General features: G+C 37.0%; 1 protein-coding gene across 6 annotated transcripts in view; it reads left to right on the plus strand.

The window, feature by feature from the left end:
* Nucleotides 1–26,065, plus strand: part of PLXDC1 (plexin domain containing 1) — a 98,379-nt gene that overhangs the window by 49,267 nt on the left and 23,047 nt on the right. For all 6 annotated transcript variants that reach the window (XM_026710808.2, XM_026710807.2, XM_087917915.1 and 3 more), the window contains exons 3-9: nt 5,924–6,067; nt 13,448–13,517; nt 16,396–16,518; nt 17,463–17,581; nt 17,741–17,831; nt 20,023–20,118; nt 24,557–24,638. In XM_026710808.2, the coding sequence (XP_026566593.1) occupies nt 5,924–6,067; nt 13,448–13,517; nt 16,396–16,518; nt 17,463–17,581; nt 17,741–17,831; nt 20,023–20,118; nt 24,557–24,638 (725 nt within the window). The remainder of the gene's footprint in view (nt 1–5,923; nt 6,068–13,447; nt 13,518–16,395; nt 16,519–17,462; nt 17,582–17,740; nt 17,832–20,022; nt 20,119–24,556; nt 24,639–26,065) is intronic.

Here is a 26,065-nt window from a genome sequence, read left to right on the forward strand (position 1 = left end):
TGAAGACTAATTTCTTCCCCCAGGCTTTGGGCCAAAATATTTGATCAACCCACTATAAATATAGATGGTTTGTGATTTGTTCCTGACACATTATATATTTTATCAATTTACACACATGCACACACACCACATATATTTATTGTGTGTGTTTCTGTGATGTTTGTTTCAGAATCTCTTATCTGCAGCCTCTTGATGAATGGGCAGCCATATGAATTAAATTAACGAATACTAAATGAATAAATAAATAATAAATAATCTTAACCCAATTTACAACATACACAGACACATCCTTTCAAATACCAAAGTATATTTTGAGTGGGGCCTCAAACAGTTTCCCTCCTTCTTATCAAGGCTAGTCTGTCTGTTTGGGCTCCTTTATCTCCTACCCTTTTCTAGAGGATTCTAGTTAGGGATACCTCCATGAAAAAGGTAGCCAAAATATTTAGCAAAATAATACAATTAGATTGCAAAACCTTACTCAGAACCCCTTCCTTCCTTCTCCCTCCCCCTCAGCTTGTTTTGCTTCTGTTCTCTTCTTAAGCCTTGCTGTAACTAAATAAAAGTGGTGGATTGGGACATAATAAAGATCCAGTAATGAGGTCATGATGGAGCACAATCCGAGATGTAAAAGCAGCCAAGTCCACCCAGTCCTGGCATTTGCTCTTTTCATTTGTTTTCCCTCACTTTATTGAGAACATATTTGGCAGCTCCTTAACATGTAAATTCTGAAATGAGAAAATAGGCCAGGATGGGTGACAACTATGGAACACTAATACACTTTGGATGCTTCACATCACAAATGCTGTTAGTTCTAAAGAGCTTCTCTTAAGAGATTTTGAAGATGAAGATACAGTCCTGATATAACTTTGGGGCTTCATTTATGCTGATCATATTTGAGAATCAGCTCTGTACATGTGAAATGCTAATAAAGGAGTATCATAAAAAGAAGGCCGATGAATGCTACAGAATACATTTCATGCCAAAACAACAGAGGGCCGGTACCCAAAGCAATTGGATAAGAGAGGTATGATAGCACCAGGGGTTCTCCACAAATTGAAATTCCTTAAGCATGCTCACAAGAAATTCAAGAAGGAATTCAGAGAAGGAATATTAGTTTAAGCAAATAGGAAATTACTGCAGCAACTGCTCTAGTTTAAGAACCGTGCATGGAAGTTGTATAATAACAAATAAAAAAGTTAAAATCCTTTTGCACTTATTTTTTCTTCCTGTCCCACCATGTGGGTTATTTGCCTCCTTTCCATTTATCCTTTAATATTCAGATTTGCTATAACCTTGATTTTCATACACTATGTAAGAAGTACTCTCAAATGTGCTATGTGAACATACCATTGTTGGGGCTTTCAATTTAGTATGTTGTGTGAGTCCAACCAATTCCAGTTTATATAGTGAAATATGATTGAACGAGCCATGGCTAAGGTTCATGCATGAATCCAGTTTATGAGACAGAATAATTGCAAATTAATTCCTCCATGGTTGGCTGAAAGAAACTAAGGACTGGAAAAGGATTAACTTAATAGCTCCGGGAAGTAGAATTTCCTAGGAAGAGTATAATCATTGCAACATTTTCTAACGAAAACCAGCTGATAACCCACAGATTGAGGTATCTGGAAAGAAATGGAAATGTGGAAATTCTATTCATGTTCCCAATATCATTGCATATGAATTGACCAGGAATATTATGTAGTTGTTTAAAGACTGGAGGGTGGTAGAAGGAAACCACTGAAATAAATCCAATGTGGGTCATATTCACATATTACCCTGATTAACTTAACCTTATTTACTCAATTAACCCAAAAGCACTCACATGATGTACCATAACTGACTGAATTGGTACATCATATCAGGCTAAAATGAGGTTGGCCAGTTGTGGATCAGTGTGTGACATAAAAATATTTGTTTTGGAAAACATCTGAAAGACTGTGCAGTTGAAAAGATTAAGGGCAAAATTTTTCTACATCAACATATTTTATGTAGCGGTTAGGCACTATAAATCTACATGTTGCAGAAAAGCAATTATTCTCTGGCAGGTTTTCTTTAACAATTTGTCTTCCAGCTTTCTTAACAAATCTTGTTTAATTAAAATGGGACAGAATGAGCCCAGATCTCCAAGTTAACACTCTTGTCTTGAAGGGCCACGAGAACCAACTCCCAATCAAGTTCATACCTTGGCCAATATCTTGCTAAGAATAACTGTCCAATCTTGGCGTTCTTTATAAAGATGAAAATTCTGCTGTTAGCAGGACTAGTATGAAATCCACATGATTTTATTGGTGCCATTCTAGGATAAAATTTGACTACAAGATTATTTAACTAGAGCCAAAACCTTCTGCAGCATGAAGTCAATAAGGATTAGGACAGTGTTTATGAAGACAAAATCCCTGCAAAAAAAATGGGTAATTTGAAAGTGGAAACATACCTTTGCAGGATTATGTGATGTTAACTTATGGAACTCTCTCAACAAAAAGTTGCTATACAGTAGTACAAGAATCAGGGCTATTTAGCAAACAATGAATTAAAAACCTTGAGAAGAGATGTACTAAGGATTACTATCACTACCCAAGTTACAGTATCTATTAGAGATGTGTTACATCATATAAGAAAAGGTTCAACAAGTTTTTATTTTGAATGCTAATTTTTCTGGGGAAGGAGATTAATTGCTACTGGAAGCAGAAGCAGCAGAGCAAAATGATCCTACTAAACAGGGATGTCAAACTCAAGATCCCCCGCAACAAATCCAGCCCATGGGGTGCGTAGATCTGGCCTATGGGGCCGCTCTGGAAACAATAAAGGATTGGCCTGTGGTACCTCTGCCAGTGAAAATGGAGGGGGGGCATTTTCGCTAGCAGAGGGCTGTAGAAGGCAGTCACAGGCAAAAACAGACATCTTGCTGCCACCCACCCACCCTGGCCACCCCAGCCCGCTGAGGTCAAATACAACCCTGGTGCGGCCCTCAGTGAAATTAAGTTTGACACCCCTGTACTAAACCAAGTGGCATAGCCATTTTATGTTATTAGCATATATAAAGGTTAAAGGGGATGGAGAAGTGAACCTGCAGTTCTTCACTTATTGCTGAGCTACAATGCCTAGCAATCTGAGCAATTATATATAGCAAGGAAAGATGCCAGATTCAATGCATTTTGGAAGACCACAAGTTCTACAGCTCTGGGTTAGAGGATATTCACATGAGAACCAAAACTAAATATGTTTTTGTTTAATTTATTGTAAAACCCCACAAGTATAGGTAGGTAATATGTTGTATTAATGAGAAAGTAAGTTGAATTAACCAAAGTTCAAATTTTGTGCAACCATAACCATAGTTAGGCAACCTGGCACGCTCCACATGTTTTAGATTTATTCCCAGAAAAGATAGTCAGGAGCAAGGAGTTGAGGGAATTGTAATTAAAAAAAAAACAGTTGTAGTAGAGGGCTTTGACTGGAGAGATCAAATTTCCACTCAAAAGGGTTTGGTCAGTATTTTATTATTTGTTTTAACAATTCAATATTGCAATTGCTTGGGAACATTAGTGGGTATCCGCAGGAGGAGGAAAGGGGATCAAGAATCATCATGAATAATCATGATATAATTGCACAATCACTTCATGACATCATCATGGTTTCTTTTGAATCACTTAAGCAATGCTAATATAAAGTTATAGTGTGATTATACATGGTACAAAGGTTTTATCCTTATAAAGCAGGGTCCATGCTGACTCAGGAATTCTGGGAATTGTAGTCCGCAATTCATAAAGGGCTCATAGTTCCCCACTTCACATAGACAATATATTTAATAAAATTACTTATTTGCTTGTAGTTCTCCTTGATATAGGAATTAACTAACATGTGGGAAAATAAAGACAAATGTCAAATACAATATAATTTTTTCTTGTTATGCTTAGACAGCTTTTTCCCCTTGACTTTCATTTGCCTTTCCTTCAGTGAACAAAGATTTGCTAAAACAAGAAAGGGAAGCTTCTTCCATATTAAATATTGCTTTATAAATAGAATTGCTGTCCTGTTCCATAGCCCCAATTTTTTAAAAAAGAAATCTCTTTGGGAGATATGACTAAATTACCCAAATTAAAACTATTTTTGGTTTGTTCTCTCACTATCATTTTTGTCCTCAAGCATTTAATTTGGAGTGGACTAGCAATGATAGCTGTAGGTCAGATTCCTCAATCTGTGGCCCCCAAAAGTACTGACTACAAAACCCATCACTCTGATTGAACCTGGTTTAAAAGCTGGGAGCTTATACTATAGTTTTACTATCTAGTGAATAGTTCCATTAGACTTTTTAGTCACAAAATAATGATGATGATATTACACACTTGAATGGATCAATAGAAGTCTTCAATTTAAATGCAGTAATATACCAGGCAACTGTTTTGCAACAAAAAGAACTGTTTTGAAATTATGTTTATTTTAAATGACCTATTTTTAAAAAGACATTCCTATTTTCTTTCATAGAAAGGAATCTGTTTTTTTTTAAAAAAAATTAGTTGTTTCTTAAAAGCAGGACGCTGGCCTTTTTGCTTGAAAAATATCATTTCTAATTGATACATAAAATATTTAACTGATAATTCTTTTAAGGAAAAATATGAAGTAACAGGATATTAGACCAGCAAAATACTGTGGAAATAATATATTTAGATTTCAGCAAGGCATTCGACAAAGTAGACCACAACCTACTTCGTAGTAAGGTAGAAAAATGTGGAATAGACAGCACCACCACTAGATGGACTCGCAACTGGCTGGCAAACCGTACTCAATGAGTAGTCCTTAATGGGTCCAAGTCTATATGGAGGGAAATAAGCAGTGGGATGCCACAAGGTTCGGTCTTAAGCCCAGTACTCTTCAATATCTTCATTAACGACTTAAATGTGGGAATAGAAGGGGAACTTACCAAATTTGCAGATGATACTAAGCTGGCAGAAATAGCTAACACCCAAGAAGATAGGCTCAAGATCCAGATGGATCTTGACAGACTAGAACACTGGGCCTTATCTAACAAAATGAAATTCAATGTAGAGAAAAGTAAAGTCCTACATTTAGGCAAGAAAAACCAAAAGTACACATATAAACTGGGTGAAACCAGGCTCAATAGCAGTAACTGTGAGAGGGATCTTGGAGTCTTAGTGGACAACCAGCTAAATATGAGCCAACAGTGTGCAGCAGCAGCCAAAAAAGTTAATGCAATCCTAAGTTGTATTAACAGAGGGATACAATCAAGATCAAGGGAAGTACTAATACCACTCTATAAAGCCTTAGTAAGACCACACCTGCATCCAGTTTTGGTCACCACATTATAAAAAAGAGACTCAAGAAAAAGTACAGAGAAGAGCAACCAGGATGATTAGGGGACTGGAAGCTAAAACATACAACGAACAGTTGCAGGAACTGGGCTTGGCTAGTCTAGTAAAGAGAAGGATCAGGGGAGATATGATAGCGGTCTTCCAATATTTGAGGGGCTGCCACAGAGAGGAAGGGTTCAAGCTATTTTCTAAAGTGCCTATAGGCCAGACAAGGAATAATGGGTGGAAACTGAACAAGGAGAGATTTAACCTGGAAATAAGGAGAAACTTTCTGACAGTGAGGACAATCAACCAATGGAACAGCTTGCCCTTGGAAGTTGTGGGAGTGCCGTCACTTGAGACTTTCAAGAAGAGATTGGACTGCCATCTGTCAGAAATGGTGTAGGGTCTCCTGCTTGGGGAGGGGGTTGGACTAGATGACCTACAAGGTCCCTTCCAATTCTGATTATCTGTTAAATCTGTTAAACCACATTTTATCTTTTTATTGCAGACATACTGTTCAGGGATTGTGCAGCTGTAATCCAGTGTGTTCAGGTAGCCTTGGCTGAGGGAAAGTTGCTTTAAAATAACCCTATCTCTTTACCTCTGTGCAGGAAGACAATCACAGCTACTATTTATCCCGAATTTATGGTCCCGAAGAGATGCGAGCCAAGGAACTTTGGGTCGAGGTGGCTGAAGCCAACAGGAGCCAAGTAAAAATCCATGGAATCCTCTCCAATACACACAGACAGGCTTCGGTGAGCCATCTTTTTCCCTAACTCTGCCAATCCACCAGCATTATGTTGACTTACTTTCTTAACTTTTGGTACCCGAACTCTGTAAGTACATTTTGTTTTTCAAGCCCCATTTCTCTCTCTGCTGTACAGAATAGGCCTAGAAGACAAGCAAGAAAATGGATAGTAATAGCAATAAAAAAGTAAAGAAAAATCAGAGAAGAGCTGACCAAAGAATAAATTTTATGTGTAATTACAACATCTTGACAATAGTTTCAACTTCCAGTAAGTAAAAAAAGTCAGTATTAGGAGGCTGATATCCACTCATCTTCATTGCAACCGGAGAGGTAGTAGTGTGTTTATGGGAGCAAAACAAACATAAGGATTTGATTTACACATTCATTAAGGTATAAAGTGGTTTGACTTTGGTTTAGCCAAGCATTGTGATTTGTAAGCCATAATTTATGACATTATGTGAATCCAGTCAATTATATTGTTGACTGATTGTTGACTTTTGTTCAAGAATTAAATAAACCATGTATGTACTTGAATCCAGTCAATCTTATGGTATGGAATTTGTTCTGTTAACAGCTGAATTAAGTCCATTTATATTCATTGTAATCAGTTTTTTCTCTTCCATGATTATATTTTGTAATTAGGTTTGACAGCTCTTGTAGATCTTGGTTCACGTTGTTCTTTGGTTTCCACCTGTCCGCCTACTGCGCCTTCTTCTTTTTCAGTCCCCATTTGGTCCTCTTGGAATTCAATTAGTGAGACCTCTTTTTCTGCCTCTTCCTCTCTCCTTCCAAAAAATTCTGCGTAAAAAAGTTCTGCTTTCTCAGTAGAATCAATTCTGTTTCTCTGTTCCTGCCATGTAAACATTAGTCCTTCTGGAATCAACCATCTATAATTCACCTCCTTTTTCAGTAGCATTTTAGTCAAAAATTGATATTCTCTTCTCATCTCTCTCACTCTTCTAGGTATTTGTTTTAAAACCACAATCTCCTTGTCTTTGTATTTCAACGTCTTCTCTCTTGCCACTTGTAATATTTGTGTTTTAATGGATTTTTTGGTAAATCTGATGTGAACTTCTCTTGGTAAATTGTTTCTCATCGCATATCTTGTAAAGACTCGGTATACCTCATCTACTCCGTCCATCATCTTTTCCTCTGTTATTTCCAAAGCTTCAGCCAGAATTTCTATCATTATCGCAGCTAAATTTTGTCCTTTTTCTTCCTCTATATTTTGAAATCTGAGATAGAATTCTGACCTATCCATCTCCCACTTCAGCATCCCACTTTTATCTTGTTCAACCACTGTTAATCTGCTGTCAATATTTCCAATCTTCTCCTCTCTTTGTTTATCTTCTTCTTCATTTTTTTGGAATCTCTCATCATACTTCGCCATCATTTGTTGGATATTTTCAATTTTTTCATCGTCTTCCCTGTTCTTTGTTCAATGTTTTTTATTCTTTGTTCAATGGTGTCTGATTTTGTCTTGAGATCTTGGATTCCTTGCATGATCATCTGTAGAGTCACTTTTTGTTGTTCTTTATCTTGCTTTAACATTGTCTGAATTAAACGTTGTCCTCCAGATGGTGGGAAGGCAGAAGCAGAGGTAGAGACGCCAGAAGGTATGAGTTTCCTACTCATTTTGAACAATTCAAGACCTTCAAATTCTTTTAGACTTTAGTCCAATTAGTAAGATAGCCAGTTATAATCCAGAATGAAAAATAAAAATAGTAGAGAGTAAAAAGTCCAATGGTAGTAAAGGAAAAAGGAAAAGAAAGAAAATTCTTCAGGTTCTTCTGGACCCTAATCCAATTATGAAATAGTCAATTATAATCCACAATAAAGGATAAAAATAAGAAGAAGGAAAAAGCCCAATAATAATAAGAAAAGAAAAAAAAAGAAAGGTTTCTTCAGGTTCTTCACACCTTAATCCAATTGAGAAATCTCAATAATAAAAAGAAACCAAAATAGACCAAGAACATGGATGGAAGAAGCAAAAATCCCAATGAAGAAAGGGGGAAAAAAGGAGATATTCTGAGGCTTTCCCTTTAAGATAAAAAGCAAAAATAAAAATATTGCAAAAATAAAAGTTTACAGTAAAGCTGGTAAGGAGGGGTAACACAACTAAAAGAAAATAAAAGAAAACACACTGCACTTTATTTAATTATCCAAGGCTCTTATTATGACTCTCTTCTCCACAAACTTCAAAGCCAAGCTTCAAGTGTTAGACGGTTGATAGAAGTCCAGAAGAACAACTGTAATAATATTTTGCCGCGCTTTTCCCTCTATCTTATCAAGTTGAAATGTCCTTGAGAAGGAGTCTTTCACTGTTCTCTCCACTTCAGGTAAAATATTTTCAAGCCTCTAGCTGGCAGTGTTACAAAGTTTCTTTGTTCTCACTTTCCCCCTCCTCCCAGAAAAATGTAATTGAGGTTTAAAAAGAAGAGAAAGTATATACATATATATAAAAAGAAAAGTAACTAAAGGGAGCCTCTAATCTAAAAAATTGAAAAATCAAGAAGGAGAAGAGAAAATATATATAAAAGAAAATTCAGTCCAGTTAACTGCTAAGTCGCGATAAAGTCCAGTAAAAAAAAAGTAAAGAAAAAAAAAGTCAAGCCTCACTTTGACGTCTCCCTTTAAAAATCGCCGCTTATTCAATTTTGTCAAAAATCTTACAGATTTCTTCTTATACTTAGAGTGTCCTTTCAAGTCTCAAAATATTAGTAAAAAAAGGATTCTCACCCAGCCAACCCACTTTCTCTTTCAGTCTCTTCCTTTCTGGAGCTCTCCCAACTTCAGCAGCTTTGGGGCTGCCTCTCCGCCGCCGGCAAAAAGGACTTCTCCTGAATCAACCAGGGACTTTGTGGTGTCCCTGGGATCCACAGGATGTGCCCTTCGCAATCACCATCTCTACGGGATGGTTTAGGTCCGTTTGGACCAGCCAGGGGTGAAGATATCGGCTGCAATCTTGGAGCTTGATTACAGACCGTACCGTTGCGATGCCAGCTCCTCCCCTCCTCCCCTTATGGTACGGAATTTGTTAGATACTCACAAATTTATTATGATCTACTCTTCTTGGATGGAATCCATTAAAAAATTCAGACTATAATAAATCTATTGAACTTCTCAATGTCAGAAGACTGTTCTTTTAAATGTTAGATTTATTATGAGAAAAAGTAGTTATTGTTTTGCTAGTAACTATTATTCTTCAGCATGATTTCCAGGGATCTGGAGATGTGGCCAGTAAATTAATACCAAAGCATCATCTTATCTTAACTTTTGCAACAACATAGAGCAGTTGTTTCTTATAAAATTATGTAATTATGTAAAAATGAGGATGCTTCAGAGCTCAAAAACCTTAAGCACAGACTTTCTAAATATCAAGAAGGCTGTAAAATAAAACAATATATATATATATATATATATATATATATATATATATATATATATGTATATGTATATGTATATGTATATGTATATGTATATGTATATGTATATGTATACGTATACGTATATGTATACGTATATGTATATGTATATGTATATGTATATATTCTGTCTCACCTGTGGCCACAAGGTGAGAGTCCAAATGTCCAAAAGAAAAAACACGAACAGACAATATCAGAAACAACAGAGTTGTTGGCAGCTTTTCCAGAAGCTGTCTGCAAATCCAGATAACGAGCAGCACTATAAATCAGAGCCGAACAGCAAACAGAAAACTTTTTCCAAACTGCGAATGTAAATACCAAAGTTTGACCCGAATGGGGATTCCAAGCTAACACGCCTCCTTATATTCCTTGAAGGGGCATTTCAGTCTCTCTACTCAGTCCCTGATTTGATGTTTCCTTTCAATTTGTGCTTGACGTCTCAGCCTAGTCTCAGTCTAGTCCTTACATCAACCCAACATTCATCAGCTTGATCATCACCCAAGGACTCCAGCACGTTCTGTCGATCATCTGCTGACACCTGAGGCATAATTGACGTGGAAGGTTCTGGAGAGGATGGTGATTCTGGAAGGTTCTGGAGAGGATGGTGACACTCTCTCCCCCTCCTGGCTCACGTCTGCATCTCCCATTAAAGCAGGCTCAAATCCCAATGCCAAATCCTCCTCATCACTCGAACCTGTGTCTTCTGATACATAAGACTCAAAGCTCACAGCAGGCTCAAACCTTCCAGTCACAACACACACACACACACACATATATATATTGCTATATATATATATATATATATATATATATATATATATATTGCTATATCTATAGCATTAATACTGAGCAGTTGGTTTGAAATTAATTTTAAACTGACATTGTGATTTTAACTTTTTGTATCCAAATCAGGGTGGGATTCTACCAGTTCGCACCGATTCGCTACAACCGGTTGTTAATATTCTAAACAGTTCAGGGAACCAGTTGTTAGAAGAAATTACTGGCCTAATCCTGTAAGGAAGGCAGGAAGGAAACATTCTGGTGTTGCTTACAGAAACTGCCTCTCCACTAACCCTTATTACATTCTTGGCAGGATTAGACTTCCTGTCTCAGGAACTTCTCTGGAGTTTTCCCCCCCTCCTTTGTTGGTACTTTGCTTGTGTGGAATAATTCATTCAAAATTACAAAGGCACTGAAAAAAGTGACATGATCATTTTTCATGCTTACGACTGTTGCAGCATCCCCACAGTCATGAGAGGCCAGACGAGGAGATGCATGCCTCGATGTGAGTGATATTGAGTTGGCCACGCCCAGCCAATAACATGACCACCAAGCCACACCCACCAACTAAGCCATGCCCCAGAACCAGTTGTTAAAAAATTTGAATCCCAACCATGATCCAAATGCTTTAGAATTATTCTACTTTTGAATTTTTGCCCAGATACACTGTGCTACAAATCCTGCCACACTGGGAACAAAAATGAGACACATAAACATCAGATAGACAGATATATGTTTTCTCCTTCATTAAGCTTAAAATAAAGCAGAGATGTCTAAAGAGAGTCTGAAAAAAATTAAGATGGGTCACAATGAAGTCATTGATGCTCTGCCCGATTTTCATATTTTTTGTTTTGTGTCCACGTTCTTCTGACACCCCTGAGGTAAAGCCTGTTTTGAGTCACGCTTATCTTTAAGGGCATGTTCATATTCAGTCAATATAGTAACTACAGTATGTATTACTGAGTTGTATCTTGGTTGTCAATTGGTTTTATCTTAGCTTCTCTGTTCATTACTCGTTGGATTTTATTATATTTTTCTTTTGTTTTTTTATTCTCCGGAAGCCACCTAGAGTCATATATTTGAGATGCTCAGTCATATAATGAATGAAATAAGTACCACTGCCATCTTCCAAGATTTATTTACTTATTTACAAGTGCTTTCCCTAATTAATTTTCCTTGGGTCTAATTCTACTTATGTTTTTTCAAAATTAACCAAAGCCAGCTAAGTGTTGGGACATGATCACTGGGTTTTAACCGATTTCTCTCTTTCCTCCTCCTCTCCCTCTCAATGTCCGTGTGCATGTGTGTGCATGTGTTGTGTGTGTGTTTCTGTTCCACATTAAAGGGCAGAGAAGCAAACCTCTGTATCTCATCACTCTCAGATGACACCATTAGTTCATTTCATCCACTGTTGCTGAAGCTATTAGCTAGCAAAAATGCCATTTTACAAATATATAACATTTTGCACATAAAATCATCAGTTCTGGGCTCAATAGGGCATCTATTTTCTAGTCAGAAATTTTGAATGCAGCCATTTTGAAGAGAGAAGACTGAATATTGCTCTGCTCTAGTTTTTCCTCTGAACATTTCAAAGGGATACAATATTTTTTCATAAGGGGAATATGTAGCAATGGTTATTCAAGTGATGGCTAACCTTTTTGGCATCAAGTGCCCAAAGTCCACAACACGTGCACCCCCAAAATGGCAATGTGTGCCCCTGCATATGTGCCCCATCCCCTGTACATGTAGGCATGACCCCCTGTGCATGCATATGCAACTCCCACGCATGCTTCCCGTGCCACCACACACATGCACATGACTCATACTCTGCATGCACAGCAGAGGCCTGAAGACTAGCTGGATGGTGGGAGGCGCATGCGTGGTGGAGCTGAGTTGGGGCGACAGCTCGCGTGCCAACAGAGAAGGCTCTGGGTGCCACCTGTGGCACACGTACAATAGGTTTGCCATCATGGGGCTATTCTAACCTGGAAAAAAGGCTGGCTCTGTTATATAACCTGTGACCAACTCTATGGTTTTATAAAAATATGTATCAAGAAATATGTGCTGCTGACTATTTCATCTTCAAGGAAATGCTAGGCTTCACCACAGGAAAAAATATGTAACAGAATCTGGTAGAATTTCAGAAGATTGAGGAGTCTGTGCACCGCCACATGCAGTGAATCACACCTTGATAGAAAATAGATAGAATTCTTTATTGGCCAAGTGTGATTGGACACAGAAGGAATTTGTCTTGGTGGAAATACCCTCAGTATACATAAAAAGAAAAGATACATTCGTCATAAAGTACAGAACTTAATGATAGTCATAGGGTACAATAAGCAATCGAATCATACTAGGAAATGGTCAATATAAATTGTAAGGATACAAGCGACAAAAGTTACAGTCATACAGTCACAAGTGGGAGGGGAGGGGTGATAAGGAGTGATGAGAAGGTTAATAGTAATAGTAGTGCAGCCTTTGTAAATAGTTGGACAGTATTGAGGGAATTATTTGTTTAGCAGAGTGATGGCATTTGGGAAAAAACTGTTCCTGTGTCTATTTGTTCTGATGTGGGGTGCTCTATGGTGTCATTTTGAGGGGAAGAGTTGAAACAGTTTATGGGGGGGGTGTCTGTAAATATTTTCATAGCCCTCTTTTTGACTTGTGCAGTATACAAGTCCTTGATGGAAGGCAGGTTGATAGTAATTGTTTTTTTCTGCAGTCCTAATTATCCACTGAAGTCTTTGTTTATCCTGTTGTGTTGCAGAACCAACCCAGACAGTTATAGAAGTACAGATGATAGACTCAGTAATTCCTCTGTAGAACTGTATCAGCAGCTCCTTGGTCAGTTTGAGCTTTCTGAGTTGGCGCAGAAAGAACATTCTTTGTTGTGCTTTTTTGATGACATTTTTGATGTTAAGTGTCCATTTTAGGTCATGTGATCTTCTCTATGAAAGATAATGAAAATATAAAATTATGCCAAGATATTTATGTATAAGTAATCAAATTACCCTCTTTTCTTTGTACGAATTTGGCTTCCTCTCTGTCACCCAATATAAAGACCTGTGAATATAAACCTAATTGACATTTTCTGTTCATTTTAAAGCATTAAGAAATATGGGAATAATTCACCCAAGACAACTCTAACCTCTAATGCTGTTTTCCTCATTATTCTTCTACAGAGAGTCATCCTATCCTTTGATTTCCCTTTCTATGGCCATTACTTGCGGCAGGTCACCATAGCAACAGGAGGTGAGCATCTTTGGTTAATACACTGGTCGTAAGAGTTGCTGTTTTTGCAAAAAGCTTACAGGATATGGAGAGTTAGCTGCAGTACATATTTTGAAAGCAGTGTTGAACGCATGGTTTAGACTGTTTTCAAATGATTACAGCTGCTTGACCTGACTGAGCCTATGGGCTTTCAAGTGAAGTCATTTAGTGGAGGCGTGAGATTGGAAAGAACAGGTTCATGTTTCCTCCAACCACTGTACTGTTGCTGAGCAACAGGCCCAGGTGCTAATTCCCTCTTTCCTAAAATAGAGAGAAAAAGGAGAAGGGACACCAATGTTATTTTGTGAACTGATCACCCAATTATATTCATGTTTGCCTTAGCCTACACTTCTTCCTTGACATCATCAATGTAATCTTCTCCTGCCAAGGTGATGTCCATCATTCTCTGTCCTTTCCCACCCACTATTTCATCCTCAAGACCACCCTGTGATGTGCTCATAGGTCATAATTAGCCCCCAACTGCATGGTGGACTGAATCCTTGAAATACCTCTCAGCAGTGGTGGGATTCAAATAATTTAACAACTGGTTCTCTGCCCTAATGATGTCTTCCAACCAACCAGTTCACCAAACTGCTCAGAAACTTAACAACCAATTTTCCTGAAGTGGCGCGAACTGGCTGAATCCCACCACTGCCTCTCAGCTAGCCAGAGAATTTGAACAGATGTCCAAATCTGGGTTTTTTGAATCAGCTCCTTCAATTGTTAGGCTAATTATGAAGTCTATATGAGTTCAGTTGGTGGCAATGTCATCTGGGTATAGACAGATATAAAGTTTATCCTGAGCAAAGAAACAGTATGTCTCTTTGAATTCCCATCATATTTATCTGGCTGGAAATCAAATAGTACTTGGTATCATGTGATTGAGGTTGTAACAACAGCAGCAATATCAGTCTGGTTCCCCAAATGGAGGGTGCCTACCTGTAGTAGTTGATAGAGGTGTGCAAAATTTGTATCCAAAGCAGGCAAAAGTGCTTCCAATCTGGCATCGGCATCCAGCAATGATTCTTAAAGAAGCAAAAACCAAAAAGACCAGAGACTGGTCTTGCACAGTATATAGGCTTGGGAATAATGCATTTGGGTAAAGGAGGTGTTTAGGAAACAACAATGGGTACAGCAAGGAATCAAAGTTGATTCTGTCCCACTGTTGAAAATTTTGGTGCAGATCTTGGGTTAATCTGTTCATCTGAGCTGAGATTTGGTTCTAATCTTGGGATAATCTGGTCAATAGCCACTTTGTTCATTCTGGATGCTTAAGCCGTGGTTTTCTTCCTGCAATGATGGGAGTAGTAGACAAAAAGCTGTCAGGCTCCCCAACCAGAACTTGGCATTAAATCACAGATTTCAAGACATTTCTCAGCTTAGTTCAGCTCATCTGATAAATCTGACAGAACTCCCACAGAGATGGCTCCACTAGTTAAGAATTTTTATTGCAGACAAGAATGAAGGTACAGTAGAAAGGTCACTGACCAAGTAACATCATGCCAGAAGTCCTGCCCTTCAATGATATCCAGAAGAGGTAGGGTAAGAAACTGCCTACAGGTTCTAGATGCTTAAACACCAAGATAGGCTTCCATGGGTAGAACAAAGAGGTGGGGGAAATGACAAAAGTGTTGTGATGTATACATGTGATTTGAATCTAGACACAGATGAAAAAGTTAGTACTGTGATATTGCAATGCCCATTTTGCCATGTTTGTACCACAGCAATTTGTATTGGATGCCTACTGGTGAAATGCTGAAAAGCAGAATTCTCAGTGTTTCACATCTTTCTTTGCACAGCCTCAGCTTGTTTATTGGTGCCATAAAAATATGTCTTGAAGTAAAATTAACTTTTTATCAGCTTCTGAATGGAGAATGAGAGAGGGACACTATTTTATCCTTCACCTCAGACAGCAAAATAGTTTGGATTTATTATATGAAGAGACTGTAATACAGCATTCCTCGTAGATGGAGGATGCCTAAGTCACCCTTGCCTCCCCTTGAAATTACTTTAAAACCAACATAAGTTATTTTGAAAGTTTATTCTTGACCTGCCTGCTTTATTCTGGTCTGATCCTATTTCTGATTTTCCCATAATTCAGCTAAATTGCTTCTGGGGACATCTGCAATCTATTTCTTAAATTTCTACTTTTTCTCATTTTGTGTGAAATCACCACAATGATCAAGCCTAGCTTTAAAGATTAGGGTGACTTTCCTCTTGTGAGAACTAATAATCCTGCCCTACCTCTAGACCGAGTGATGCAATGATCAACTGATTTTTTGAGAATTAAAAGAACAGTCAACCATTAGCTTTGGTTGCTTGTCCGTTTAATTCTCAAAAAAAATATTTAAAATTTAATTCTCAAAAAACAGTGCTTACTATTTTAACTGTGAAGCAGTGAAAACAGATGAGGTATCTCAAATAACCAACTATCTGCTCCTTGTCTTGGGAGAGAAAACAGAGGTTGATTGCAGAACCATAATCCAACCCACTAGAAAACATCAAATTGGGAATCTAAATGGATCAGTCACGTATTCCCCACAGCAATATGGATTGGAGATGAGGATTGTGGGAGCTGTAGTCCAATGTATCTAAAAGGCATCAACTTGGAGATTGCTGGTATAAATCACTTTGTTCTGTTTCCGCAACATCCTTGTGAGGTTAGGATGAAAAATGGAGACCAACGACCACAGATTAAACCAGTGTCTCCCTTCTCTTATGCATTGCAATATACTGTCTCTGGGATTTGTAGGAAACAGAAGGCACTGGAACTATGGATTATATCCAACATTTTCAAAAAGCACCAATGAAGTAATTTACTTTGAATATGATGTGCTCCTCCCAATTGCTCTTTTAACAGGTTTCATTTTCATGGGCGATGTCATTCATCGAATGCTGACAGCTACACAGTATATTGCCCCTCTGATGGCAAACTTCAATCCTGGCTATTCACGCAACTCCACTGTCAAATACTTTGACAATGGTGAGCTCTTATGATATTTCCCTTCTCTGTAACCTTCCCGGGACTAGATAACCACTTCTATCCCACATCCATGTAAACTTGCCCACTGCTATTTATGCTGGAATGGATATTTATTTTGCAAAATAAAATTGAAACTCCAGAAAATCTCTCTCACACACACCCCTTCTATATATCTTTGGATGTTTTTATTTTATTTCATCTTTCATGGTTAGGATTTATTTATTGGGAAGTGATAATGGAGGATAGCTGGAATCAGGCTAATTAGAGGTTTTGTTCTTGACAATTAACTCATAAAACCTTTTTTATGATAATCTGTGCAGTTGTAGCATTATTTTATACCTCTATAATATACTTATACCTTTTTTAGAAAGAGGCAAAATATAGAATTAGGAATGGATAATCAGTAGGTATTTAGTAGTGGGGGTGATAAGTGCAGGTCAGTTATATTTGTTAGTGCCTGGAATTTGAGTGTATGTGCCTGTGATATGGTTGAGTGCCTAGAACGATTGTTACCAGGGTTACCACTTAGTCTGCACTGATGTTTTCATGAAGTATTTTCAGTGCAGTTTTCTTCCCACCTCCAGTACTTTATATTTGGTTGATTAAGAGGGCCTGCAAAAGCAGATTGTTCAAATCAATGAGGATTCTTTTTCCAGTGGTATTTTTCTGTGATTACTTAATGGCCTGTTGGTTACTCATTATTAAAAACATTTTGTACATGCTTGGAAGCACATTTCAACATGAGAAAACTATTTCCTTCTTTAGTAAAAAACATTTCCAGTATTTTCTGTTTATGATCAAGTGGAAGGATAAGGAGTGGGTTTGGAAAAGGCTCTTCCACTACATAGATTGGTCCTTCCTGGATTTTATGAATCATAGTAAACTGTTCAAGTTCTTAGTTCCCATTTTGGTGCTTCATTTCTTTTGCCCTTCTACTTCCAAAGGAACCATGTTTGTTGTCCAGTGGGATCAAGTTTATCTAGAAGGGAAAGAAGACAAAGGCTGTTTCATCTTCCAGGCAGCTTTGTACAACAGTGGCAGAATTGTCTTTGGTTACAAGGAGGTGAGTGTACGCAGTCTAGTGTAGAAAAGATGAGTTTCTCAAATGTTCATCAAGGTCCTGGCCATCTAGAATAATGAGACGTCAAAGATTGGCAGAAATAAACTGGTTTTCTGGACTTTGACTGAAATGTCTATGCCTTTTCCTCTTTTCTGACTTCAGATTCCCATGTCAGTGCTTGAAATTAGTTCTACACAACATCCTGTCAAAGCTGGTCTTTCAGATGCTTTTATGATCCTTAACTCTTCCCCTGGTGAGTTTGGCAGACTGTGAGAGGAGGGGGAAAGGAATGGGGTGATAGAAAACAGAAGTATAGTGCATATAATCATTCGTTCCTGACTAAACAGGCTCTTATCTTCTAAGATGCAAAATTCTTGTTAAAAATATGAACATTTGGGACTGTTGTCTGACCTACAAAGCAGAATGAGATAGCAGACAAAGAAATTACATACTTAACCATTTCCTTGACTAAAAATGCTTTCCTAACAAAAAAAAATACTGTTATTATTTCTACCTGATAGAATAGATTTCTTTTTCAGAAATTTTGCTTTCATAGAAAGATTCTGATAAAGTATCAGTTGGCTTCATAAGGTATGAATTAATCATGGACTATGTTCAAACAACAATAATTCTGTGATTTGCAAACCAAATGAACTGAGCATATCAAGTGATCCAGACCATCACATTACACTATAGAATGGTTTGTTTTTCCTCTTAGCATATTATGTGAACCTAACCATCATAACCATGATTTGGAGTTTAATATTTTATATATGATTTACTTGCCTTTGACTTTGAATGTTATGCAAGTATAGCCACTATATTTTGTAAACCACTGTTTACACCTTATGTCACATTAATTTAATAGGCTGAAGTCCTATTAAATTAAATTAATTAAATTGAGTTTTGAGATGAAGTCCAATTTTCCCCATACTGATATCATTCAAATAAATGAGTTCAATGTATCTGGAGAAGATTAAGCTGAAGAAGGAAATCACTTCTTCCATCCAGGAAAAGCTTCCTTCTTCTGCTTGAAGTATCTCAGAGCCACCCATCCTTATTATTATTTCATTATTGATCCTTACTCACTATTGCAATTTCTACCATGTAAGCTTGCATCTCACTCTGGCAGAAAGCCTGCTTAAGGCACTGTATATTGATTTTCAAGCTACAGCATGATGATGAAGAAAAACAAAACCTTTGATTACAACAAAATGACATCCATTAGTTACAAGATCATTCAATTAACAGTTTTAGTTAAAAGCTATCAGTAATTTAAAGAACAGCCCATTAAAAAGAAATATTTAGTGGCTACCAATAAACCAGAATTGCTGAAAATTCTAGCTTATTGTTCACGAGCAGGAATTGTTTCTGGGTTCCTAACTTGTTAAGACATTAACATGTTAAATTCTGGGGATGGATGATGGGGAAAGTTGCTTGCTTCCTTGTTGATTTCTAGTTGATTTAGCTGCCTGAGCTGGCAGGGACAATTGGGCATCACACAATGGACAAAGAACATGGTTCTCAGCAATTCTTGTTTATAATTATATCCAAATACAGAGCCACAGAGAAAGCCAGAGGAACTTTCCAAATGAGATAATTCCACAGTGAAATAGTTCTGCTGCCGTTATCATTAATAACCAACAAATATTGAGTCTGTCTTCAGAAGCCAGTCTAGGAGATAGTTTAGGTTTTAGGAAATGTAAAGCTGTCTAGATATTTTTACTTCCACCAAATCTTGTACAGGCAGTCCTTGACTTGACAATCGATCCTAAAATGTATGTTGCTAGCTGAAAAGGTTGCTAAGTGAGTTTTGCCCCGCTTTATGGCCTTTCTTGCCACAGTTGTTAAGTGAATCACTGCAGTTGTCAAGTTGGTAACACCATTGTGAAGGGAATCTAGCTTTCCATTGACTTCACTTGTCAGAAAGTTACAAAAGGTGATCACACGAATCCTACAACCATTATAAATATGAGTCAGTTACCACGCATATTAATTTTGATCATGTGACCATGGGGATACTGCAATAGTCATGTGTGAAAAACGGACGCTAGGCACATTTTTCAGTGCCATTGTAACTCAAATGGTCACTAAATGAACTGTTCTAAACTGAGGACTACTTGTAGAGTAGGGTTAAAGGCTTATAGATACAGTCTAAAAAATTTAAAAGGTAAGAAAATTCCTGTTTTTTATTCAAGCATTGACTATTATGCGAATGTGGATCCTTCTGAGAACTAGCAGGTAACTCAAAACATCTTATAGAATCCTTGGTGTTCACTGATCTTGGTTGTTTGTTTAATATGAGCTACATATATTCTCTTCCATTAGTTTCATTGTAATATTTAATTATGCAAAACTTTGTGGAAAGGTGTGATATGGCCACATCCTGTAAGAGACAATGTAGAATCTTGATTTAATGTAATATTCCTCCCTAATTATTTTAGAATCTCATCATCGGACCATATATGAGTACCATAGAGTGGAACTAGATACCAACAAGATCACTAGTGCATCAGCTGTGGAATTTTTGCCCCTACCCAGTAAGTTCTCACACCAGATTGCATTGCCTTGCTTTTTCTAGGTATTGTTTATTGCAAAGGCAGGAAGTAATCATGTACCCCAGGGGTGTCAAACTGGCGGCCCACAGACTGGATGTGTCATATGCAGGCCACTCTCACCTTAGCTCCATGAAAAACTTTGCAATATGTCACATAATGGCAACGTGACGCCATGAGTTTGGCACCCATGATGTACAAACTTGGGATGGGTGGGTCGGTGGAAGGGAGGGAGGAAGGGAGGGAAGGTGGAAGGAAAGAAGGAAAGAAGGAAGGAAGGAAGGAAGGAAGGAAGGAAGGAAGGAAGGAAGGAAGGAAGGAAGGAAGGAAGGAAGGAAGGAAAAAAATTAAAATATAAGAGGAACATTGTGGAGAAAATCTCGCAATGTTTCCCTATTAGTTATTTTCACATTAAGTGAAGTAAACCGTTTAAACAATTTTTTACAAGGACAAATATTTTGGCTATGACAACTCTGGATTCACACACACACCCCAAAAAATTCTTGCTGGGTACGTGTTATATCTTACAACATTACTTACATATTGCCCACATACCAGGCTAGAACTCAAATTTCCCCTACTTTTCTAATGTGTGCTTATGTTTGCTTTTTTGTATTCCTTGACAAATATAAACATATTATTTTCATGGAAGCTCAGCCCTATTTTTATAGAAGCTTATGGACTTTTCAGGTAAATAAAACTTTGCATGGATAGCAGCCCTAACTCATCTCAATTGCTGACATTGGTATCGTGGAATGGTTTGCTATCTGAAAAGATGCTGCAAGTCAACCTTGTTGGGAGAAATATCCTTCTTAGTTCAGTTCTAAGTGGGGGAAAAGACTAGAAATATGGAGGCTGTTTGGAAAGATGGTTTAATGGTGGACAGGACCACATGGCTTGGAGCTCCAAAGTGAAAAGGAAAATCATATGCTTCAAGATGTTGGATGAAGGAAAAGAATGCTGAGAGACTCTTGGTTTTATGTCCTCTGTAAGGATTTTAATTTGAATTTGTATTCTGATGAGTTGTCAGACTCTCATGGGGCCATGCAGGGGAAACTCTGGAGGCTGTCCTGAGTCCCAGGCTTGGTTGAGCCTTGCTGGATGATGGTGTAATGAAAGGGCTTTAGGCAATTCCTATTATAGCTCTACCTGCAGTAGATCTTTGCTATGTAAAATAGGCCAGAGTAATACCCTTTAGCAAAAGTGGGGGGCTGAGTTTCTGCCTCTGAGTTTCTACTTTTCTTTTTAGGGGAAATATTCTGTCTTTTTAATATATCCTAAAATATTTCATTTTCCTAGGAGAGGGGTGGGTTTTAAATTCCAACAACCTTCAGCAAAGTTCAAAGAGAAAAAGTTTCAAAACTGGAATGCAAATTGAACAGCATAACCGGTATCTTTTTGCCTCTGGTTAAAAAAAGACACGAGGCAGCAAATTCTCCCCTCCCTTTCTTTGCTGAATCGGGCAGCCTTTGATTGGTAGAGGGTTGTTTTTTTTTTTAAGAGCTGTAGAGAAAGGTAATTTTTAGACTCTGGATCACATGATAGGTCTTTGGCTAGCAATATATTTCTTTTGCATTTCAATGTTGCAAGCTCTCTCTTCCCCATGCCTGGGGGTTTTCCTGCTCCTTTGATTGGGGGCTCGCCTGAGCACTTGTCTCAGAGCCTGACCCGAGAACACTTGGAGCTGAGAGAAAGCCTTTTCAACATCTCATACACGTAGTCTTCTTTGGCGAAAAAGGTAGAAGAGATGGTCAGACATTAATAGACTAAAATCAAATCCAGGATTCAAGCATAAGTGAAAAGAAATGGATGGTTAACAAGCAGTATGAAATCATCATTAAAGTATTTTCTGCGTGATTATAAATAACTTTCTCTATAAAAGACAGGAGGGTAGTTAAAATTACTGTCAAATACAGTAGAAGGCTCTTGACTGCAATTTTCTTTTAATATTATTATTATAAAATAAAATAAAAATAGCAGTTTGAATCCTAAACAGATTAAATCAAATGTTTTACTGAACTAATTATGTACAAATTTGGGGTTCAAAGTATATAATCAGACTCTTAAGGTGCAATTATCAGCTAAACATTAGGCTTCTTCCACATCATTGCTAGTTTCACTCCTTAACCTTTGTTTTTGCAAGGCTGTGCAAGACTGAGTCTAGCAACTAGTATTCTGAGTGTCCTTTAGTGAGCTCTCCCATGTCAGCCAGTGGAGGGCACCCAAAGCTAGAAAAAAAAACACTTTGTCTCCATGTTTGCTTTCTGTTTCCCCATATTTTTTGCAAGAAGGCAAGACAATTTTAGAAGGCAAGTCACTGTCAGAGGGATGGCAACACCTTTCAAGGAAGGGAAAATAGGAGAAAGGAGAAGAAAATATCAAAAATAGAAAGTGGGTTGAGGTGAGAATTCCCACACCCTTCCAAAGGAAATATTTATTTATTTATCAAACTTATACAATTCATCTAATTGTCTTGAATTCCTATAAACCAAGTTGGCAACTTTGTGTGGAGTTCAGTTCCCAGAATTCCACAGTGAGCAAGATGGTTGGGGAATTTTGCCAATTGAAATGCATCTTAAAGTTGTCATGATTGAAAATACTGATATAAACCAATTAATTAGGGTTAAGAAAATTGACTTTTCAACATAAGTGGAAGCCCTATAGCAACTTAAGGATGCATAAGAGTAGTTTAGATTTCAGATTATTCCTTGATGCCTATATAAAAAAAAATGGGGGGGGGAATGTGAAATCACTAATTGCTATCAAGTCTTCATTGGAAAGTTATCTTGACTACTAATAGTGATTATTTTCATCATTATTAAAAGAAAGATAGTTGCACTCTATAAAGGATTGTTTAGCCTACTCAAACCTTACCAGATTTAGTAATGAAGATATCACTGCCAGAAAGAATTCAGGTGACTAGCTCTGTAGTTTGACAAGGACAGGAAAAGAACATCATATTTATTAATGGCAACTTCAAATCTCAACAAATAAATGCTCTTCTTACATATTGGCAAAAAAAATCAGAAAATAAAATACAAGCTAAATAGTCAAGACCTTGTTGAGGATCCAAACTTTGTCAAGGACCTTGGAGTACTCATCTCAAATGATCTGAGTGCTAGAGCCCACTGTAACTACATAGCCAAAAGCATTAAGAGTTGTTAACCTAATCTTACGTAGCTTTTTCTCTGGTAATATTACACTAACTAGAGCATACAAAACATTTGCTAGACCAATACTCGAATATAGTTCATCAGTCTGGAACCCACATTACATATCTGATATAACACAGTTGAGAAAGTCCAGAAATATTTCACAAGAGTTCTCCACTCCTCTACTTGTTGCAGAATATCTTTTGCCACCAGACTTGAAATTCTAGACCTAGAAAACCTAGAACTACACTGCCTTCGGTCCAATCTAAATATAGTATATAAAATCATACATTACAATGTCCTACCTGTCAATGAATACTTCAGCTTCAACCATAACAATACAAGAGCAAACAATAGTTACAAACTCAAAGTTAATAGCACCAAACTTGATTGCAGGAAATATGCCTTCAGCAACAGAGTGGTCAATGTCTGGAATACTCTACCTGACTCTGTGGTTTCTTCCCCAAACCCCCAAAACTTTAACCGTAGACTTTCTACTGTTGACCTCACCCCTTTCCTAAGAGGTCTGTAGGGGGCGTGGATAAGTGCACCAATGTGCCTACTGTCCCTGTCCTATTGTTTTTGTTATTTTTCTTATATGTATCCATGTATTCATAGCGTTTTTACTTATACCTATTATCTTGTAAGCAATTGAGAAACCAAATAAAATAAATAAATAAATAAATAGATAAATAAATTATGTATTCAGCTGGAAGTGATTCCAAGTTCTTGCAAAATCTTTTATACTGTTTCAAGAATATAAAAAGTAGGACTTAATTTAAAACCAAAAGATTTACTGTTAAGATAGAAAACAATGCAGCCTTTCCAATTTCTCTGGAATTCTGAGGTTCATCCTTGGACAAGTGCTAGCAGGAGGCAAGCCATTTTTTAGAGGAGAAAAATATTACAAAATAATTTGTATATTTCCAAATTTCTCAGCTCCTAAGGAATTTTCAGTAACAGCAAATTATCAACCGACAGGATCAGAATATAGTCCACTGAGTGATTTTTTTGCTCCAAAAGCAACTGATGCAACAAAGAAAAGAAAAATAACCTGATCTCTTTATTTAAAATGAATACTGTGATGATGAGAGCATACTAAACTGGCATACAATGACCCTGAGCTAGTTTCATCTTGAGGACATGAAGTAACAGAGTCCCATAGGCTCAGTTTGCCTTCCTTAAGTTGTGGGGGAACAAGAACAGAAAAAAACAGCTTTAGAAAGAAAAGATTGGAACATTCTTTATTCATTACATCTTTTCATTTATAGCTTGTCTCCAACTTCACAACTGTGAAGCCTGTATGACATCTGGCCTAAATTTCAATTGTAGTTGGTGCCATGTTCTGCAGAGGTAAGTCTTCTAAACCCAAGGGGGAATCTACATTCGCTTCTCAAAGAAGTTAAAATTGTCTGGTTCCTCCTGAAATTTAACTTGTAGAATTTCTGTAGTCTACAACAGTCGCATGTAGATGGGTATGTTTTGATATCTAAACTTACTAGTCTTAAGTCTCCACATACCACTCGAGTTTTTTTTTTAAACAAGTTTTATTGATTTTACAAACAAACAAACAAGACAAAACATCATTAAACATTAAAAACATAAAACCTCTTTCCATTGTAAATCCTTACAAGGCAGGTAACATATTGCTTTATATCACATACTTATAATTTATCCCATTTCCATATAAACACGTAAATTCCCTTTACCAAATTCCACATTGTTTCTCTTTAATCATTATTCAATCATATTTCCTTTCTGATTTATCTGCTATCCAGTCATCAACTTTATATTTCCCTCTGGCTTGTTTATAATTATTCTCATCTAGTCTTCTTCCGAGATTTTATTATTTAATTCTTAATTAAACACACACACATAAAACACAGACATAAAAAACATAAAGCTTTCTTCTAGAAAGTAACTTGGCCCCAGATTACCTCTTTTTGTATGGACTCAGTTGTATTCACGCTTTTCTTATATACCATTACCCATCTTATTTACCATTCTATATCTATTATATAACTCCTCTCCACTTTTGCCTCATCTTAATTCTGTTTTATATATTTAATCTTGCTTTTTTAAAAAAATATTTTTATATCTTTTGTCCATTTCTCCATTTACATCTGTCTCATTTCCAATTTAAGAAAGAATAGTTTCCCTGGAATCACTAATCGGAGTATGATGCCTTTCTATCATTCCCCTAAGTTAAAATTTAAAATAACACCTAAATCCCAATCAGATTCTGCTTAGTACATTCTACTATTTCAAAAACCAATACTACAATAATAAATCCATAACAATCAACACATTAATCCATTAAACTCTATATTCAAACTAATATTTTAAACATTCCCTTTAGTATTTTATTAAAACTTATTATCATTCATTATTAAACCTTTTAAAGTTATACCTTGATATTTTAGCCTTTTATTAGATCTTAAAAGTTCTGGTTATCTACTTATAATACAAATACCACTATTACAATACTCATGTGTACTTTGCAGAATCCCCTTTTTAAAAAAACCCATATATTACCCATTATCCCTAAAAAATTCCTTATCTCCATCTTGTCTTATATCTTTGTAACTTTTTCCCCTTTTCCCTTTCCTTCTTAGCCCGCCTAAACTTTTTACCCCTCCTCTCAAAACCTCTGTCTTCTTAATTTCCCTTTCTGCATTCCTCTTTCCTTTTGCTTTCTAGCATTCTGTTGTTTTTGCATCTTCTTTTTCTCTTTCATAAATATTTTTTTATTTCTTAAGTCCTTCCTTTTCGCTCCTCTC

The sequence above is a fragment of the Pseudonaja textilis genome, chromosome Z, assembly GCF_049901715.1.
Source record: "Pseudonaja textilis isolate UNSWEBS1 chromosome Z, rPseTex1.2, whole genome shotgun sequence".
Taxonomy (NCBI): Eukaryota; Metazoa; Chordata; class Lepidosauria; order Squamata; family Elapidae; genus Pseudonaja; species Pseudonaja textilis.